Source organism: Sturnira hondurensis, unplaced genomic scaffold, assembly GCF_014824575.4.
Source record: "Sturnira hondurensis isolate 20B ecotype Veracruz unplaced genomic scaffold, ASM1482457v3 Scaffold0018877, whole genome shotgun sequence".
NCBI classification, from domain to species: Eukaryota; Metazoa; Chordata; class Mammalia; order Chiroptera; family Phyllostomidae; genus Sturnira; species Sturnira hondurensis.
The window spans coordinates 1,856,534-1,878,264 of record NW_028091508.1 but is presented as its reverse complement, the minus strand read 5'-3'; the positions used below and the strand labels follow the sequence as shown (position 1 = coordinate 1,878,264).

The 21,731-nt window shown below is 41.9% G+C and overlaps 1 protein-coding gene across 2 annotated transcripts in view; it reads left to right on the top strand.

Moving 5' to 3' along the window:
• LAMB4 (laminin subunit beta 4) overlaps positions 1 to 21,731 on the top strand; it is a 132,623-nt gene that overhangs the window by 26,128 nt on the left and 84,764 nt on the right. For both annotated transcript variants that reach the window (XM_037070657.1, XM_037070658.1), the window contains exons 7-14: positions 536 to 599; positions 775 to 989; positions 2,046 to 2,166; positions 3,584 to 3,772; positions 11,294 to 11,473; positions 13,999 to 14,108; positions 16,697 to 16,776; positions 17,362 to 17,512. In XM_037070657.1, the coding sequence (XP_036926552.1) occupies positions 536 to 599; positions 775 to 989; positions 2,046 to 2,166; positions 3,584 to 3,772; positions 11,294 to 11,473; positions 13,999 to 14,108; positions 16,697 to 16,776; positions 17,362 to 17,512 (1,110 nt within the window). The remainder of the gene's footprint in view (positions 1 to 535; positions 600 to 774; positions 990 to 2,045; positions 2,167 to 3,583; positions 3,773 to 11,293; positions 11,474 to 13,998; positions 14,109 to 16,696; positions 16,777 to 17,361; positions 17,513 to 21,731) is intronic.

Here is a 21,731-nt window from a genome sequence, read left to right as displayed (position 1 = left end):
AGGCAGACAGCAGCTCCAGAACTCCCTGCCAGATCCAAACTGATGATGACTCGCTGAACCATGGCCCCGTAACTCCACCCCGGCCCAGAACAGGGGCCCTTTTGTCCTTTGGAATCACAACTTCTTCGTTCACAGACCTCTTGTGTATAAAGCCCCAACGTGACTGTTCATGGCTTTCATTTTCCTTCTTGCTACTTTTTTTCACATGAGAACCTAACAATAACCTGTACCCCATGATACCGGGGAAACAAGAGCTCAAACTGCTTATAAAATCAGAATCTTTTCTTTAACAGTATATTATTTAGCCCTGGCTGGTGTGGCTCAGTGGATTAGCTACTGGCCCACAAACCAAAAGGGTTGCCAGTTCAATTCCCTGTCAGGGCACATGCCTGTGTTGCAGCCCAGGTCCCTGCTAGGAGGCACCCAAGAGACAGCCCACATATTGATGTTTCTCTCTTTTAAAAAAAAGAGTATACTATTTAACCATAACATTTTGGGGTAAAATAGTTTATATTTACCTACCTTTGTTTTACAGGTTGTTTTAAAAGTTTTGGATCCCAGCTTTGAAATAGAAAACCCGTACAGCCCCTACATCCAGGGTACGAATTGCTTTATATTTTTCACATCAATTTCTTTTCTAAAATCGCATGTTAGGCATATTCCTTGTCATTACCTTCCTGTAGCGCACGAAGGGGATGCCAGTCAAGAAGGGCATCTTGAAATGATACAACCTAAGTGCACAATTCATTATCTTTATTATTGCCCTTTCCCTAGACCTTGTTACGTTAACAAACCTGAGGATAAACTTCACCAAACTCCACACCCTTGGAGACACTTTGCTCGGAAGGAGGCAGAATGATTCCCTTGATAAATACTACTACGCCCTGTATGAGATGGTGGTTCGGGGCAGCTGTTTTTGCAATGGCCATGCCAGCGAATGTGGCCTAACACGGATGGTGAGGGGAGACGTGTTCAGCCCTCCTGGAATGGTGAGTTACTTACCCAGGAGAGCAGTTGGCTCTCCTGCCTTCCCTTCGCTGTGTTGGTGCTCGGTGTCGATCAACTTCTATGTGGGGACCAGCAGCGGGCCAGCCCGAGTCAGGGCGGGTGTGACTCAGTCTGGACAACAGGCTATCTGGGCACCCTCAGCTCTCTCTCCAGAGAGTCCTGTGAATCCTTCCATGTATGAGCATCACTGGACTCACGACCGGAATTTATAACTTGTGATTTTAAGATAGCCCATTTTGCTCCTTTTGTTGTTTATTTTTTTAGGGAATGAGGGTTTAGTAGGGAGGACTCATAATTTCTCATTCGTTCTCTCACAAAAATTGATCAAAGGTCTGTCGTACTCCATACCAAGGTGTGGGACTAATGTCTGCTATTGTAAAGATGGTTACTCCAAGTAACAGTCTTACACTATGAATGACTATGTCTTCACACTGAAAATCCCTTCCATCTTTGGGACTAGTCCTAAAGAGTGATGTAGCAGAAGAGTTGTATTTTCATGCAGAGTCCTGGGGGTATGTCTACTAAATAATTTTAAACTGTTAGTTATAGTCAGACGAGGCTTGATGTTGGGGCTGTTGCACCTTCTTACCCAGCTGCCTCAATGTTTAACTGGAAATAGAACTTCTCCTTTTGAATTTGGACATTTAGGGCATTTTGTGGAGAATCATACACCTTTCTCTAATTTCTTTCTGTTTTCTAATTCCCTCTTTTATGCTTCTAAGCCACCCTGGACACACAAACACACACACACACCATCCTATCCCTCATTTTGTTGAGGGCTGCAATGGGCTGCCCTGAAACTAGCAGTGAGACATACCAAAATAAAATTTATTGTAAATGTATACTAAACATTTTAAATCTTTACATTGTAAAAGCTAATTAAGCAAATAACAGATAGTTCAGGCTAGTATTGTAACTAACACAGAGGAAACGAAGTCTCAGGCCTGTGACCTGGTATTTCGTTTTCCATATAAAGAGCCCCAGCATCCTGAAAGGTGAGCCCTCTTTTCACACTGTCCGTGCATCACACAACGCAGGTTCACGGTCAGTGTGTCTGTCAGCACAACACAGATGGCCCAAACTGTGAGCGGTGCAAGGACTTCTTCCAGGAGGCTCCTTGGAGGCCGGCTGCAGGCCTCCAGGACAGCTCTTGCAGAGGTGAGTGAAGAGTTCTCAGCACAGTCGGGGTGTGTCTGTGCTCCCCTATTTTGGAGAACATGCAGTCCATGCAACAACCCTGTGGCCTCCAGCATCAGGTGAGTGAGAAGCCAATGNTGTGTCTGTCAGCACAACACAGATGGCCCAAACTGTGAGCGGTGCAAGGACTTCTTCCAGGAGGCTCCTTGGAGGCCGGCTGCAGGCCTCCAGGACAGCTCTTGCAGAGGTGAGTGAAGAGTTCTCAGCACAGTCGGGGTATGTCTGTGCTTCCCTATTTTGGAGAACATGCAGTCCATGCAACAACCCTGTGGCCTCCAGCATCAGGTGAGTGAGAAGCCAATGTCTCCCATTGTCTCCCATGGAAGAATCACCAACGTCTCAAACCTTCACACCAAAAATTAACATTCACTTGAAAAATAAAACAACATACATGTTGGGTGGCCCCTTTCCAGGGGAGGGACAGAGCCATGTAAAAAGGTCAGTGGGGCTGCCAATCCAGGATTTGGGTGAATCTTCCTGAGTAATCATATGTTCCATGAGCACGAACTTCAATTCATATGTCAGATCACAGGAGAAATGAGGTCTAGATTCAAGTCTGACTCACTATTGTACCTTCTATAAACTATTTAGACTAACAATGTGGAGGATTTTTATAATGTGTTTGCTGCCTCTAAATTTTGATGAACTTGTTTTTCAGTTTCTTTCCCCAAACTTGAGAAAAATAAGATTTAGAGGAGTAAGGTCAGTAGAAGAGCCCAGGACAAACCTCACCCCTGAGTCACAGTATACAAAACCCAGCAAATACTTATGCTGTTTACAGGAAAGAAAAAACAGACAAACAAGATGAACAGCATAGATAGACATCACCACAAAGACAAATTCCTCCGAACAGACTGCCTTCCCTGCACTGCTCTGGCTGCACCCTGAGACAGGTGCCAATCTCCTGGGATGTAAATCTCCTGTACCCCCCTCCCCCTTCCAGCTCTCCTGCCCGTAGAGGAGAGGAGGGGTGAGGCTCAGTTTTAATGATAATCCAGTGCCTACAGAACATATGATGTAAAAATTCAAATTTACGAAGTATGTAAAAGTATTCTTTACTGAACAACAACAAAAATATTGTACTTCAGAGCTTCTAGATTATGCAAATGATTTACTGTTGTTCCTTGATTTTTTTTAAACACCTATATATTAAGCGTTTGGGGAACACACTTTATAGAGTCTATGAGCATTACAAGAGTACTAGAAAGATCTTTTGAAAGCACCTAATTTAACTGTTTGTATACACGGCATGTCCATAAAAAGAAGGTGGAGTGGCTAGGAAAGAGGAGGAGAGGACGCCCAGATTAGAGGGTGGGATGTCAGCTGGGTTACTCCCAAGGCCAAGGTCAATCTCTCAGTAACCCCTCTCCTTTCCCAGCTTGTAGCTGTAACAGCCACTCTGACCGCTGTCACTTCGACATGACTGTGTACCTGGCCAGCGGCAGGGTCAGCGGGGGCGTGTGCGAGGACTGCCGGCACAACACCGAGGGGCAGCACTGCCATCGCTGCAGGCCCCTTTTCTACAGGGACCCCCTCAAGGCCATCTCGGATCCTTACGCGTGCCTTCGTGAGTCCCCAGCCTCTGGGAGCGTCCTTCCCACTGGTTTGAGAAATGCTGAAGGAGCAGGTGTCTCTTGGGCCGCCAGGCCCCACTCGGCTTAGCGTCATCTCCGAACTGCCCTTAGTGGGAGTGGGGATTGCACAATCATTTCGACATTGAGATCGTTTCTTTCTCTGAACAAATTGGGCCAGGTAATCCAGGTCCATCCTGGCAGCCTTGCGGCAGGGGTTCCTCCTGGAAAATCAGGAAATTATTCTAGATTCAATCATCAGGGGGTGAATGGTTTCAGCGACTTCACACACCTGGAATTTCTAGGAGGTCAGCTCCACAAACAGTTAACTACTGAAATTAGCTACGTTTGACTGGCTGTACACAATTTAAATTTGTTGTTAAGATGCATGAGCTATTACCTGGCTTATATTTCTTTTTTCAACATTAAAAAAGTTCATTTAAAAAAAAAAGTTCATTTTATCTATAATTTCAGCTTTTACTTTTAGGTATATTTTATCAATTATGCTATTACACTTGTCCCACTTTTTTTCTCCCCTTTATTTCCCTGTGCCCTCCAGCCCTCCTCCCACCAGCATTCGCCCTCCTCCTCCTCAGTTCATGCCTGTGGGTCATTCATATCAGTTCTTTGGCTTCTCCATTTCCTGCACTATTCTTAACCTCCCCCTGTCTAGTTTGTACCTACTGTTTATGCTTCTTATTCCCTGTACCTTTCCCCTTACTCTCCCTCCTCCCCCTCCTGGCTGATACCCTCCATGTCATCTCCAGTTCTGTGAATCTGTTCTTTTCTAGCTGTTCACTTAGTTTGTTTTAGTTTTCTTTTTAGGTTTGGTTGTTGATCATTGTGAGTTTGTTGTCATTTTATTCATAGTTTGGATCTTCTTTTTCTTAGATAAGTCCCTTTAACATTTCATATAATAAGGGTTTGATAATAATAAACTCCTTTAATTTGACCTTATCCGGGAAGCATTTTATCTGCCCTTCCATTCCAAATGAAAGCTTTGCTGAATAGAGTAATCTTGGATGTAGGTCCTTCCTTATCATGACTTTGAATGCTTATTCTTTGGGACTCTCTGAGCTCCCTGGACTTGCTGGAAGTCTATTTCCTTTTCCAGATTGGGGGAGTTCTCCTTTATTATTTGTTCAAATAACTTTTCCACCTGTTGCTCTTCGTCTTCCCCTTCTTGTACCCCTATAATTTGGATGTTAGAATGTTTAAAGATGTCCTGGAGGTTCCTAAGCCTCTCCTCATTTTTTTGAATTCTTGTTTCTTCATTCTTTTCTGTTGGTTGTTTCTTTCTTCCTTCTGGTTCACACCATTGATTTGAGTCCCAGTTTCCTTCCCATCACTATTGGTTCCCTGTACATTTTCTTTTATTTCACTTAGTGTAGCCTTCATTTTTTCATCTAATTTGCAACCAAATTCAACCAATTCTGTGAGCATCCTGATCACCAGTGCTTCGAACTGTGCATCTGATAGGTCAGCTATCTCTTTGTCACTTAGATGTAATTGTTCTGGAGCTTTGATTTGTTCTTTCGCATTTGGGCCATTTTTTTGTTTGCTTGTTTGTTTTTGTCTTGATGCACCCTTTACGTAGTGAGGGGCAGAACCTTAGGTGTTCACCAGAGCAGGGCAACCCAGTGGCTGGGTTGTGATCCTGTTTATGGGGGAAGGATCCAAGAGGGAACAATGGTGCCTGCTTCGCTCTCTGCTGGATTTCAGTCCTTTCTGCCACTTCCTCCAAACAAACTGGGCCCTTCTAATGCTGATTTCCACGTGGATGGGTTTGTGTACATTCTAGGACCCTGTGGGTCTCTCCAACAAATTCTCCTGTGAAGCTGGGAGTCTCTCCTGGCACCTCAACCCCCACAGATGTTGTTAATCGGTGTTTTGAGGCTTTATTTCCCCAACCTGGAACCCTGGGTTATGCAGTCTGTCTTGCTCTCCAGTTTCACCTGGTTTATCTGCACGCAAATGTGGGACCGCCAGGTCTGCCAGCCACCGCGCACCGTGCCCCTCCACAATCTGCCATCTCACTGGGTCTGCCTGTTGCGACCCTGTACCTGGGGTCCACCAGCTACCACTTTTTTTTCCCATGACCCCTCTCTGCCAGGCTTCTCAACTCTGCCCCTCCTACCAGTCTGAATGAATGTGTCTATTTTAACTCCTTGGTTGTTGGACTTCCATACAGTTCAATTTTCTGTCAGTACTGGCTATTTTTTTGTTTCTAAATTTTTGTTGTCCTTATTTTGGCTGTGCATGGAGGCACAATATGTCTACCTATGCCTCTATCTTGGCCGGAAGTCATGACTTTGAATATTTCTTGCTAGCCCCTTCTTGCCTGTAAGGTTTCTTTGGAAATCAGCTGATAGTCTTATGGGAACTCTTATGGGAACTTATTGTAAGTAACTGTCTCCTTTTCTCTTGCTGCTTTTAAGATTCTCTCTTTATCTTTAGTCTTGGATAATGTGATTATGATGTGCTTTGGTGTGTGCTTTCTTGGTTCAATTTTTGGGGGACTTTCTGAGCTTCCTGGACTTCGTTTGTCAGATTGGAGAAATCCTCCATTGTTTTTTCAAGTAAGTTTTCAATCTGTTGCTCTTCCTCTTCTCCTTCTGACACCCCTATAATTCAGACGTTGGGATATTTAAAGTTGTCCCAGAGGTTCCTAAGCCCTTCCTCATTTTTTTGAATTCTTTTTTTTTCATTCTGTTCTGGTCGAATGTTTATTATTTCTTCCTTCTGCTCCAAATTTGATTTGAGTCCCAGTTTATTTTTCTTCATTGTTGGTTCCCTTTATTTCACTTTTCATAGCCTTCACTTCTTCCTTTATTTTGTGGCCATACTCAGCGATTTCTGTGAGCATCCTGATTACCAGTGTTTTGAACTCTACATCTGATAGATTGGCTATCTATCTCTTTATCACTTAGTTGTTTTTCTGGAGTTTTTGATCTGTTCTTTCATTTGGGCCATATGTTTTTGTCTCAGCACACCTGTTACACAGTAGGGGCAGAGTCTTAGGTATTCACCAGAGCAGGGAAACCTATGGCACTGTATGTGGGGAAGGGGTCCAAAAGGAAACAATGCCAGTTGCTCAGCTCTTGGCTGGCTTTCAGTCACTTCCCTTCCTACCCAAACACTCATTAGGCCCTTCTGGTGCTAATAATTCCTTGGTGGGTGGATTTGCATACTTTCTAGGACCCCAAGGACCCTTCCAACAAACTCTTCTGAGCCTGGGAGTTTTTCCTGACACCACGACCTCTACAGGTTTTTACGGTCAGAAGTTTTGAGGCTTTCTTTCCCTGTACTGGAGTCCTGGGTTGCGCAGTTTGTCTCACTCCCCAGTTGTTCCTCCCAGTTTATCCGCACGCAAACGTGGAGCCACCAGCTGCCACCTCGCCCACCTGGTCCTCAAGCTGCTACCTTGCCACACAAGGCATTTCAGTCCCAGCTGCCCATCTCCACCCCTCCTACCAGTCTGGATAAATGTTTCTTCTCTAACTCCTTGGTTGTCAGACTTCCACACAGTTCAATTTTCTGGCAGTTCTGGTTGCTTTTTCTGTTTTTAAATTTGTTGTTGTCCTTCTTTTAGTTGTATGAGGAGGTACAGTGTCTCTACCCATCCCTCCATCAGGGCTGGAAGTTCTAATTTCATTTTAAAAATAAAATATTTCAAGCATATACAAAATAATAGAAAATAATATAGTGAACACCCCCTATAACCACCACCATCTTCATCAAAATTTCTTACTCTATCATCTTCAAGACCTTAATAAAATACTACAGGTATTAGTGAAGTCCTAGGTGCAATCTTTCTCATTTGTCTACCCTTCTTTTTAGAGATAAATTCTAATATATTTAGCAGTTATTACCATGCTTACTTTTTTCTATTTTTAAATTTAATCTTTATAGCATTTTTATTAACATTTAGTCCCCTTACACCCATCTCCCACCAGCAATCACCACAGTCGACCATGCTTATTTTTACACTTTCACCTGTGTTTTTATCTACAAGCAATACATATTGACATATTTTCAAACTTTAGATAAATGATATTATGCTGTATTATATCTTTGAGTATTTCATTCCACATTATATTTTTGAGATTTGTCTTTATCATGTGGCCCTAGATCTTCCATTTTAATTCCTGTGTGTAATTCTTTCCTTCCTGTAAATCTGAGGAAATCTATCTGTCCATTTTGATTTTGATGCTACAATAGCCATGTATGTGGCCTTGTGCACATGCACAAAGACTGTCCCTAAGAGTCGTTCTAAGAAGTGGAATTACTGGGACATAATATAATCTTCTTCAAATTGACTGGTTAATACTGAATTGTCCCCTAGACAGGTGTACCAAGTAGCAGCCTGACCAACAGTGTATAAGGGTTTATCTTGCTCTATATCCCGGCCAATACTTGGTTTTATTACACTTTAAATTTTGCTACTCAGGTGGGATCTCACCATCATTTCAACTTGCATTTCCCTGCAGAAATGGGACAAGAATGAACAAAACACCTAGGTTCCAAAATTTAAGGAAGCGCTCACTTTCAGTGTCATCTCAGAGACATGTAAGCATAGGGCTGACACTTGCCACTCACACTGACCTGACAGTGAGTGCCTTTTTAAGTTTTGTGCCCTGGGCACTGTGCTTGCCTTTCTCGAGTCTCAGCATTGTTGTCAATTACTGCAAAGAGAAATATTCTAATCTGATTTCGAACAACCAGGCCCAGTTCCTGGTCTGAGAACTTTACTTGAAGACTAACAAATTAGCCTTTTATTGTTTCATGGATGCTGGTGGAGAACATGAAACTCCTGGTCAAAGACAAAAAAACTTTATTACCATGGAACAGCAAGAAGCAAGATGTTCGTGTTGGTGTGAGTCCCCAAGTCCCAAGTTCCATGAGGCAAGTCAGAGGGTGTCAGGTGGATCCTTTATACCTAATGAGTTTATCTCATAGCCAGGAAACACTGAGCAGAGGATTCATTGCTTTTATAGCAATGGAAACAAGCTTGTTCTTTGTCTGGGGGAAGATGTTTCCTCCTTCCTCAAGGTAGCTTCCTGCAAACACAGTGTTGAGATACGGCCTGGATAAAGAGCAGTCAGGGCCTTGCATTGTCTTCACTCTCGGCACAATGTTAAGATGTGCAAGATTTATGGAAGATTGTTTCTCCCAACACCCAGAAGTCCTGCTTCACACGCTATCATCAGCATGTTATATTGGGTAGGGGACTTGCTGTGAAACTGCATAATACATACTACATAAAATGAAGTCTTATACAAAAGTGATTGAGTATAGCTACCTGAATATATACAATATTCTAGATTTCAAACTTTGAATCATCACAATGTAAAAAAAAGCACAAATTAATTTTTTTTGCTCTGATTACTCAGTAGGTACCTGATTGCATAAAATTTTACCTTCACGCGGCCTGTTTAAAATTTATATAAAGAACTGGAATCTCAAAATACATATATTTTTAAATCAATGTCCTACATTTTTTACCAGTATCTATAGCTACACACACAAAAAAAAACTTTTATTTATGTTTTTTATGCTGTGTATTTATAAAAGAAGATGAAATTGCTTTCTTAGGTGGAATCAGGAAAATACGATGTTTGAAACAGATAACCTTAGAATATGGAAAGAGAGTGGAAATAACTAAACCAAATGTTTTGAACACATTAAACTAATTCTTGTTCCTTAAGAACTTTAAGTATTAACTTGGTGGTTCCTTAAGTATTAACTTGATAGTGCTTTGAAGGGAACCAAGGAAAGAAAACTAGTCCCTGTGATAGAGAATCAAGGAGTCAGTCTTTGTAAACAGGAGTTTCTTGAGGAAAGGCAGGTGAGGAGCTTGTAGAAACTGCCATCGTGAGACTTTCCAGTTGCTCCCAGTTCACCTAGACACGTGTTTACGTGTGTGTGAGTACGTCTGTGTAAATGACATGTATGAAGACTGACGAGCAGCAACCACACATAAATTTCCTCTGAGTTGTTTTTCTTTGGCCCTAAATATTTACGTAATCAGATTCCAAGCATAAGAGTTGAATAATTTTAACTCTTCTAGGACTAAAACACAGAAAAAAACAAAGATTTAGTAGACTGACCCACTGCTAATAAAAGTTTGTTAGAAGTAAGTTGTGTGACATCGAGAGATTTTATTGACATCCTATCTTAAAGGCCATGATGTAGGGTTATTTCAAAGTAAAATTACTACCTACTCACCCACAGCCCCCAGAGATGCTTCTGTATATGTTTAAATTACACTCTGGAACTCAGTGCTAACCCTTTGGAGTGTTTCCCAAATAGAGCTGAGCTTTTTCCTTTTGGCTACTTCTAAAATGTATCCAATTTGTTCCTTTCTAGAAGCAATGGTTTTAATTAGAAGAAATTGACTAAACAGAATCCAGTGCTGTTTTTCCATAGTAAGATGTTCTCACAAGCCACAATCTAATAGCAAACAATTGACATCGAAAATTCTGTCAGACAACCAAGTGAGTGCTTCAATGACACCAAACAACTGGTTTGACTGGATTTTTTTTTACTAAACTCACTAACCTAACTGGTTGTTATTAAATATAGCTTTAGGCCTGAGGGTTTTATTTTTATTAATCTAAAGAAAACATGTATAAATGTGAATGTAATTTTTCCTTAGAATCAGGATATTAATTTTTTTTATTCTTATTACATTCCTTAAAAGTAGAACCCCTTGAAAACACAGCACCATAAAGATACAAGACCTTGGTGGTCATCTAATGTTCACTGCCGTATACATCCTCAAAAAAGGCACAAGTGTGGTTCAGCCTCTGCCTGGACAGCACTGCTGCTGAGGAGGCCGCTGCTCTGTGGGGCAGCTCGAACTGTGACAGGCTCTACCTCCAGTAACTTCTACCCCTGGAATTAGTCACACTATCAGCATCCTTTATCCCTTGACACTCCTTGCTTCAGTTGTGCCAGTTTCTACTGGAAAAAAAAGAGGGGGGAAGGGGAAATTGGAACTTTTGTTGCTGCTTTGCTAAAGGTAACTCTTTGTCTCATTTTCCAGATTCTCTTCAGGGTCTTGTCCCATCCGCAGACATCCATAAAGAAAACAAGGATGTGAACATTTCTCATATGTTTCTTTCTTGCAGGTGCTCCAAACAGGAGCAATTCAGTGTTGCACAGAGTTGTGCAACAACCTCCCCTACCTCGCTCCAAAGCATTTCCATCATCCCCAAAGGAATCAATCTGTTATCAACATCCAGTTCTCAGAATGGCTGTCTTCTCTGGTCCTCTTACTTTAGAACCATATACAAGTCTCTTATTAAACAAAGGGCGGAGTTTTTCAACACTTGCAAAGACCAGAAATCTGGGAGATGTTTCTGAGCAGCGCTTGCCCACTTGTCTAATTATTTAAACATACTTAATGATTTAAGCAAAGTAAAACAGTTATAGCACTAGTAAAATGCTATGCTCACGTTTCAGGTTTCCCACAATTTGCAGTTAACTAAGATGATGCATGTCTGTGTCCCCAGCTTGTGAATGTGATCCTGACGGAACCGTATCAGGTGGCCTTTGTGTGAGCCACTCCGATCCTGCCTTGGGGTCTGTGGCCGGCCAATGCCTGTGTAAGAAGAACGTGGTAGGAGCCAAGTGCGACCAGTGCAAGTCCAGCCACTACGGACTGAGTGCCACTGACCCCGTGGGCTGTCAGCGTAAGTCAAGAGCGGCTGGGCGACCGGCCCGAGTGGTTTAAGGCTTGCGGCTGCCTCTTTCATCCCTGAACTTCGATCACTGTAAATACCCAAGAATACTTCCAGTTTGTCGGTTTTTAAAAGCGATTTAAAGATGCCCATAAAATTGAGTTCAGTAAGTTTAGCTCTAGGTGGCTTGCTGAGTTTAATCATAAGGTACCAGCAGGGGTCGCTCACATTTTTCCGCCTGAGCAGGAAGTGGAAAATGCCAAGAACTTCAGTGCCAAGTTGTGAAACCCTTAGAAAAACAGCTTCCACTAGGACTCTCCTATACAGACTGTTAAATCACGTGCATTTCTGTATAGACTGGTGACTTCTTGGGCAAATTTCATGTGTTGGTTTCTTTTTATTTTATTTTTTACATTACTTTCTTTTTTTCTCAACCCCCTCTTAGTGTTTTTATATTCTCTGACAAAAGAAAAAACTAGAGTCACGGGAGGGGTTGCAGGGAAATAGGAAAAACCTCAGAGTTTTCTGAGACCAAATGAAGAAGCCCTTGGCTTTAGGATCACACAAGTTTACAGCTGCCTGGGGTCTCAAAGAGCTGCAGAATCCTCAGGGAATCCTCATAAATAACGTATTTTGGGGACCATAAAATGCACCTAGGTTTTAGAGGATAAAAATAAGAAAAAAAATTTAAAGCAAAAAAGGGGGTAAAATATTTAGTAACATAAATAATATAATATTTCACTCAATGTAAGTGTAAACAGAACTCAACAACAGCATTAACAACCATATTCCTCCCAAATTTGGGGGGGGATGCCTTTTATAGTCTGAAAACTATGGTAATTGTCCTTCCATCAGAGTAGCATACTCTATGTTCTTGCCCATGTAAAGAACCGTACATTAGTTTCATGTTTAGAGCGCAGTGTGCTGAATCTTTCTGTGATAAGATTTTCTCCTTGAGTTTAATGGCAAAACTAAATTACCACGTAGTCAAGCCAGTGGTCCATCACACTGTGCAGCATTCCGGACATTTTCCCTGGTTCACTGGCTAACTTAATGCCCTGAGAAGAGGCCAAGTAGGGGGTTTTGTTTTGTTTTGTTTTTCTTTTATAACAGCTTTAGTGAGGTATAATTCACATATCATGTAATTCACCTTTTCAAGTGTACAATCAATGACTTTTTGCGTGTAGTCAGAGTTATGTAGCCATCATCACAATGATTTTAGAATGTTTGCCTTATTCCATAATGAAACCCCATACCCTTCTTCTGGCTGTATACCCAAAAGATTGAATGCACAGTCTGGAAGAGGTATGTGTACACTCCTGTTCATGGCAGCATTCTTCACAGTGACCAGGAGGTGGAAGCAACTCAATACACATCCATGGATGAGTAGATCAGCAAAATGTGGCATGTACTTGCATCGGAATATTCAGCCTTAGAAAGGAAGGAAATTCTGATGCATGTTACCACATGAATGAACCTTGAAAACACTATGTATACTAAATGAAATAAGCCAGTCACAATAGGACAAATATTGTGTAATTCTACTTATAAGAGGTACCTAGAATGTCAAATACATACAAACAGAATGGTGGGTGCCAAGTGCTAAAGAGCAGGAAGAAATGAGGAGAGATTGTGTTTAATGGGAACAGAGCTTCAGTTTGACGAGATGGCAAGAGTTCCCAAGGTGGGTTGCACAACAACATGAGTGTGCCACCGCTACCAAACTACACACTTAAAATGGCAAAGACGGTACCTTTTATGTTACATGTATTCTACCACAAAAACAAGGAAAAGAAACCCCATGCTCTTTACCTACTACTTCCCTGTCGTCCCATCTTCTTTCACGTAGCATGATGTTTTCAAGGTTCATCCATGTTGTAGCATGAATCAGGTCTTCATTTATTTTAATTACTGAGTAATATTCCATTGTATGAATATATCACACTTCATTTATTCATTGACTAGTTGATGGATATTTGGGCTTTTCCATGAACAGTGGTTTTCAATGTGTGGGAAATATACATCTTGCTCTGTTAGCTTAATTTCTTAGCCTTCATAACAAAAAGGATTCAGAAATCTCTATGGGTGTAAAAGAAAGAGGAGGAGAAGGAAATAAAAATGTAAAAAGGCATAAAAAAGAGGAAATAGATACGGAAATGATGGATGCATCTGCCACAGAAGGGGCCATCAGTGACAACCACAGCACTCAGAAACCCTTGCCCCTAGTCAGTGACCCAGCCAGCGTCACTCAGAGTAACAGTGCCAGGCACTCATTCAGCTTGCACAACTTCGTCCACTTTGTCTCCTCCTAATTGCCATCCAGTAGGTCTACATGAGGGCTCTGGACATGTTTGGCACTGGATTTCCTGTTCAGGGTTGTGTGCAGTACAATAAGCATGCAGCCAGGCAGACAGTAAATTTAGCAGGGCTGGCTGTTGTGGTTCCTGTGGCCATGTGTTTTGCTCGGAGTGAACTATCAGGAACATTGACAAACAGGGTGAAACAGAAATCAATGATTGTGTATGTTGTGCTTGCAGCCTGCAACTGTAACCCTCTGGGGAGCCTGCCACTCTCGACTTGTGATGTGGACACAGGCCAGTGCCTGTGCCAGCCCTTTGCCACAGGACAACACTGTGAGGAGTGCATGGTATGTAGTGTTTGTCTACTATTTCCCTTGTAGGTGGAGATTCAGATTTCTATTACCATTGCCTAAGAGAGACTTGGTCTTGCCCATTGCTTTCCTTGTCCTATTGTGTTTGGATACTCCTGTGCTAAAAGTATTTATACTACAGAAATCAGCAAACACTAGAAATCAGCTCCCACCCTCCTGCAGAGAGCTGGTGGTTAAACATTTACCAGCACACCAACACTTACCAGATTGGACTGGATCGACCCAGGCACCTATGCCAATATTTTTGTTTGTTTGTTTTCATTTTTGTTTGTTTCATTTTATTGTGTTTTGCTTTATTGTGCTTCAAAAATGTTCCCAGATTGTTTTTTATTTTCCCTCACCTGAGGATATATTTTTATAGCTTTTAGAAAAAGAGGGCGGGAGAGAGAGAGAGAAAGAAACATCAGTGTGAGAGAAACATCAATTGGTTTTCTACCATACATGCCCAAACTAGGATCAAACCTACAAACCTTTGGTGTACAGAACAATGCTCCAACCAGCTGAGTCACCAGGCCAGGGCTGATGTTCCTAGTTTTATAAATTTTATTTTAATCTTGACATACAATATTATACTAGTTTCTAGTATGTAAAATAGTGATTAGACATTTATATACTTTACAAAACATCACCACAATCGGTACAGCATGAGGAATATAGCTCATGTCAATAGTTTTATCCTTTGTTCACCTAAAAGTGCCAATCAGTAGGATGTGAGGGCATTTCTCTGTCCCCTTCTTTGGGCCCCCAAGACCATGGGGCCTCTTCTGTCCTCCGCCCCAAATCCCTCTACCACTCCTTGCCTAAAAATATTTTGGCCTGGGTTATTAGAAAAACCAGATTTAAATGTTTTTTTAAAACATCTTAAAAACATTTATTCCTGTGATAAATAAACTCTTGGATTTTTCACAGACTCCACTAAACATATGAGTATGTGTGTCTAAAATTAATCAAATGAAACATTTTTACTCCATAAGAAATGTGTTATGCAATATGGAGTTGAAACCCGTTCTTTGTTCTTCAATCTTGGCAGCCCACCATGACATTTTAGAAAGAAAAAAATCTTAACCTAATAAAAGAACAGTGACCTTGATGTGTCTGAAGAAATGTGGCTGATAAATATAAAACATATGCCTATTAGGACATAGTTTTGTGCTAATATTTTAAGTATTTTACTGAAAACATGTGAGGGTGGAGCAGAGGAAGTGGGGAAAGAAAGCTTGGAAGTAAGTATGAAGAAGATGCTTGAAGTGAGACAGGGGAGTCATTCCCAAGTTCCACTGGGCAAGGTGAGCCACTCCAAGCTCGGTGACCAAGTGTGGGCAACACAAAGACGCATGCAGCGCCATTTAACCGGGCCCATGGAGACACCACAGCAGATCACTCCAATAAACCTTATACTCAGGCCAACTTTCTGGGTTGGCAGGTCACAGGCCAGTTTGCAGTTAACTCGATTGTGTTTGCAGCAGGAAAATAACAGAGCAAGGGCCACCCCTGAGTTACCTGCTGCTGCCAGTGAGCACGACACCTAGCAAGTGTCCCACATCTGCATCTGTCGGTGGTGCCCTGGTCCAGCACTGAGGTGGCCGGCGTGGCCGTGTGCCCACCTGCCCGGAGGGAGTTTTCCCAGGCACATCCTCAGTGATACAGTTCATTTCATGTTGTTTCTGCCCAAACTGAAATTTGGTTTGGGGAAAAATATCAAAAGTCTTTGCTGTGTTTGTAACAAACTATGTCAACTTTTAATGTTCAAAGTAAATCTTCTTAATTAAATTGGGCATAAAATTTTACCAAGATTAAAAAAAAACATGGTTATTTAACAAACCCATTTCAAACAATAATTCCATGCCTAGTAAGAGCTTAATTTTATCTGAGCATGTTCAACTGAGGCTTGAGGGGAAAGCATTTTTCTGATCATTTTCTAGTAAATCTTATCAGATTTAAGAAATAGTTGTTTGTATCTCACCAGTTGTTTATACTGAATAAAGGTCAAGATGTTGCAATGATGAAAAGTCTTAAGCAACAGAGCTGACTCTCACGGAGAGAGACTGTTATGCCAAAACAACTTTATTTATGAACAAGTGATTCTACTAAATGGTGATATTCGTTTACGAGCTCAAAATCAGTTTGACTGCTTTCCTTTCACCCTCAAATGGGTCAGTATTGTTTAAGTAAAAATCCTCAGGGATTTTGCAGTAAAGGAGTCTGTTGTTTTTTATAAAAGCAGTTGCAAATAGGGTAGTTGAAGAACTTCTCTCAACAGACCCTAAACAACCCAACCTGGGGCTACACTGGCTCTGTCAGAGGGGCCATGTTTTCCACGGCATCTGAACTTGACCCAGACACAGACAGCTCAACCGTCCCCTTCATTGCAAGTCCTTGGAATGGGAGCTATATGTCTTTGAAAATCATTACCAAGTTCACAGGCAAAAAAAGCTACCATGTGATTGTTCAAGCTGTGTGGGCATTCGGTAGGTGTCCATTGAATTGTGGCGCTTTCAGCATTATACACCAGCGTGGCAATTATCTTCATTCCTGAGTCAACCTGGAGCATTTTCTCTTTGTAGGTTGGATACTGGGGACTGGAAAATCATCTCCATGGATGTGTTCCCTGTGACTGTGATATTGGAGGTGCTTATTCTAATGTGTAAGTCAATATAATGAATAAAACAACATTTTGTGATGATATTCCTCACTTATATATCTACATAAAAGCACATTTTATCCTGATAAGCTCATAGTCGCAAGTGAAGGAGTTTATTTCATCACAAGCAAAGAACATCAAAAAGCAATGATCTCAAGACATTAACTAGAGCCCAGTTGATTTATTTTACTTGAAATATTTTCAAGGATGATATGACAGTTCAGCTGTCTGGTCTGCCATGAGATGATGGGCTAGATGCCTGCAAATGTGTGACCCGACTTGCTTAAAACACTAACTCTTCGCCACCCTGTAAAGAGGGATCCTACCCTCTTTTTTTCCTGGATTTTAGAGCAGAGTCAGAGACACTGGGGACAGAAGTGGCTACTTGGTTTCATGGATCTGGGTTTGCTTTTCAAAACCAGGCTTCTAGGGCCCATGGCTGGCTGCTCCTCATGCTACCTAGGGCGGTTGATCGATCAGTTTGAAGAATGGACCCAAACTTGGGACGCAGTTAGCTCAGCACTTCCATGCCTTCATTTTACACTTGCCCCCTCTACAACTTTTTCAGGTGGATTTGTTTTCTCTCAGGTGTTCTCCCAAGGACGGGCAGTGTGAATGCCTCTCTCATGTCACTGGCCGCAGCTGCACTGAACCAGCCCCCGGCTACTTCTTCGTTTCTTTGAACTTCTATGTCTATGAGGCTGAGGAAGCCCTGCCACTCCAAGGACTTGCCCCTTTGGTTCGTATTTCACTTACTCTCCTTACAGACTTTATTTGATGGAATGTCAGTGAATACATACAGCACACCCTTGAGATCATGGCTAAGGTACCTGGAAAAGATGGTTTACCCACAGACACAGATCAGAGTAGAGTTTATTCTGCAGTTTATGGAACTGCAGATTACGTAGATTCTTGAGGGCAGTCTGCGTTTTTTGTATCCCAGTTCTAGCCCAGAGCCTGGGACATAAATGTGGATTGGATTAAATTGTGATTGATAAAACCGACTTAACTTTTGCTCTTCGAATGCACCCATCAGATAGAGTGTGTTTGTTGAGCCTCTACTTGGCTGTCTCCCCCATGATATCGTAACCCATGAGGGAAGGGGGTATGTATGACCCATTCACCACTGTTGCTCTCTCTAGTGCTTGCTACTGAGGAGGAACTTGGTAGATGTCTGCTAATGAATAAATGATTGATTGATTGATGAGTGAATGAATGAGGTACAGGAAAGTGGTGTGAATGTGCTCTCCGGCCTCCTGCAGCTACTCTGGGATTAGCAGTTGTCACTGAAGTCAGTGATGTTCACAGGAGTGTGTGATACTTGGAGCTCTACTTCATTTCCTACAAGTCACATTCCTGCAGGATATGTTGATGTAGGAAACATCCAAACCTGTAAGCATTTTCAGGAGTTTATTTGAGCCCAACTGATGACAACTGCCAGGAAGCAAAATCTCAACAGATTGCATAAGTGCTCCAGAAAGTGGGAGTTTCACCACTTATTTTCTACATCAGAATCAAAGAGCAAGACTAAGGGGATTATGAAATCCACTGGTGGTAGATTAGGAAGGCAGGAGAAAGCAAAGCAGGGAAATCTCTGGGACTGGATAAAAAGTAAAAGGCACTTTTACAAAGGAGGGTAGAGGATAGTTAACAGTTAACAATTAACATGATAACAATAATAATGAGGGGTTTTGTGGTCTCCGCCCTGGCTCTGGGGAAGTGAGGGGTGGGGGTGAGGAGGGGAAAATACCCTGACACTCCAAATGTAATTATCATAGATGCAAAAAGACAATAGACAGGCTCAGTTAAGGTAAAGACTGGCCTTTGTCAGGAAAGATATTGACCTAGGACACAAACAACCCGCCATGACTTGCTTTTAGTTAAGAAGTTTTAATTTCAGACCATCCCACGTGGTTACTTTCGGTCTCTGAGTTTGTAAGGCCACTCTGCCGGCCTCCCCTGAGCTTGTCAGGTTTAGTATATAGTCCGTTTTTCATCCACAGATATTTTACCCAAATTTTTTTTCTTAAAGTTTTGCTATAGGCACAGGCACACACATGTGAAATGATTAGAGAAAATACAAATTAGACTCCCATACCATTTTCCTACATGTGACTCCGGCCAAGATGGGATGGATGACAAAGGGGAAGGTAATGTGAAGTGCGGCTCTCCCAGGAGAGAAAGCATGAGGAAGTCAACTCTGGAGACAGGATTTGGGGAGGAAACTGGGAACTCATTCCAGTTTCCAGTGACTAAGTCATTTCCTGACTCTTCCTTATCAGGACACTGATAGAAATTTGAAGAGATAAAAATACATAAAGGATAAAAAATTCTACCATGAGCCTTGGAATTTGCTGTTTTAGCAACTAGAATTGGAGCAGCAGGAGGCTTACAACTGTAGGGGGTGGAATCGAAGTGAAACAATTCTGTGTCTGCATTCTTTCTCATGGTTTTTAACATTGCATCTTTACAATGGTGATGAAAAAACCTTTCAGAAGGAATGTTGGTATACATATGTAGGCTATGCCTATTGTGGATTAGTATAGAAATTCAGAGTTGTCTTGACTCCTGACACAGAGCACCTAACTCCCTTGTAACTCCTTGGTGGTAAGAGCACATAGGAACATCTTTTGTTCTCATATTGAGTTTTTGACCTGGCTCCTGATGCGGAGCTCCTAAATCCTTTGGAATTTCATGAGCAGCAGAAGGAGGTGAGTGTGTCCTTTATTCTAGTGAGGCAACTCTGGATGGGCTTCTGGGTAGCTTCAGGAAGGGGACTGATCACCAGAAAGACCAAGGCATTATCAGAAGCTTGAAACTTTCAGCCCCATACCCCATCCATCCTCCAGGGCTGGGAGAGGGCAGGATATTGACTTAATACTTGTGTGATGAAACCTCCATATAAATCCCAGAAGTATGGGATTCAGAGAGCGTGGTGCACACCAGCTCCAAGGGGGCAGGAGCTCCTGTACCTGGGCCCTTCCAGTCCTTGCCCTACATATCTCTTCATCTGACTGTTCATCTGTATGTTTTATCCTATCCTTTATTATATAAAATACCAGTAAATGTAAGTATGACATTCTGTGAGCTATCCTAGCAAATTGTTACACCCAAGGAGGGGGTCACAGGAACCCCATTTCTATTCAGTAGGTCAGAAGTGCAAGTGTCAACCTCTACTTCTGATTTGCATTGGAAGTGGGGAGACAGTCTTATAGGACTGAGCTCTTAACCTGTGAGATCTCATGCTAACTCCAGGTAGATGGTATCAGAAGTAAATCAAATTGTAGGAGAGCCAGCTGGGGTCAGAGACTTGGTGAGTATGGAAATAAACCCACAGATCCGGTGTCAGGAGTGTTGTGGCGTGGCGATACTATGAGAATGAAGAAGAAACAGAAGAGTGTCTTCTACAACTATAAATACGATAGTTTCCATCTTGGGGGGTAAGAATACACAAAACAAATATGATTATCTAAAATAGTTGGAACATTACTTAAGATTTACTCAGTATGCACCATGTGGTGGATCCGACAAGCAGTTAAGTAGGATACTATCACACATGCACATACAGCTCCAAACTGTGAACAGAATGGCTTGCGTGACTCCTTACTCATCTCTCCATGGCTTAAAGAAAAATAGCAAGGCTATAGAATGGGTTTAAATGGCATGGAAAATTGCTTAAAGGATTGGAAAATAATACATATGACAAAGGAAAGGAATTAAAGATAGTTAAGTGTTTAAAAGTTAATAAGTTAGACGCTTTTCAATTATCCGTGCATTCATTTAACAAATACATATTGTGTGCTGCTATGTAAATAAAACTTTCTCTGATTTAATGTTCTGTGCTTTGCACTTTATGTACATTATCTTACTTCACTTTCCAAAAAAGTTAGCTATTATCATCTGTAATTTCCAAATGAGGGGAAACATTAGAGGGTGTCAGGATGGGCAGGGTAGGACAAAATGGCGGCTGAACTACAACCCGGAAAAGACAGCTGAGGTCAAATCAGAGAGCCAAAAGGGCGGGCTTTGCCAAAACAAATATCCGCATAGCAACCTGAGCCACCAATGATACATTGCTGCTTTGTTCAGAGGGGACCAATCCCCAGCTCCCACGAAGAGAGCCAGCCAAAATAAACCCCCGCCATATTCCCTGCTTAGGCAAGACTTCTCCAGGCCCACTCTGTGGACCAGAGAACCTCGCCTGGGTGCACAAACCCCAGTAAAGCTCCATACTGCCTAACTTTGTGGCTGATTGGCATTTCTTTCTCAGCAGAGCCTGAGGAAACCTTTTAGAGAGGTTAAGTAACTTGCCCAAAGCCAGACAGCTGGCAGATGAAGGGGCCTGGACTGAAACCCAAAAGCATCTGCTTTTTAAAGTTGCTCTCAACCATCAATGTGTTGCCCATCCACATGCATAATGCTGAGCTTCAAGCTAAGGGTGGCATAGAGAGGGATCAGCTAGGGTCTCTGCCCTTCTGGAGTTTCTGACCATAGCTACTACATTGACATACATAGCTGTACGTGATGGGGACAGTGCCACATGAAACGGGCAGTCAATAAGTGCACTAGGATTTCGGCCATGAACAGGCTTAACACAGAGATAGAATAATTTGGCCTGAGATTTGTAAACAATAAACCTCAATTAGTATACTAGGTGAGACGATAGTTCAGCCAGGAAAAGTTGTAAGTAATGATTCGGAGGAAAAAACAATGTAGTTGTATTCACAGGTAGAACAGGAAATTTATATCAGGAAGAAGTATTGGAAAGGAACATTAGATTCTTCTATTAAAGGGACTAAATTTTATTCTCTGGACAATGAGAACTCATTGAAACTTTCTAAGCAAAGGAATGATGTGATGAAGACTACCCTCAGTGTTCTCATTTTTTTAAGTGTACATAGTTTTAATTCTTATTTTTTTAATTATTTTTTGTTCATTATGCTACTACAGTTGTCCCA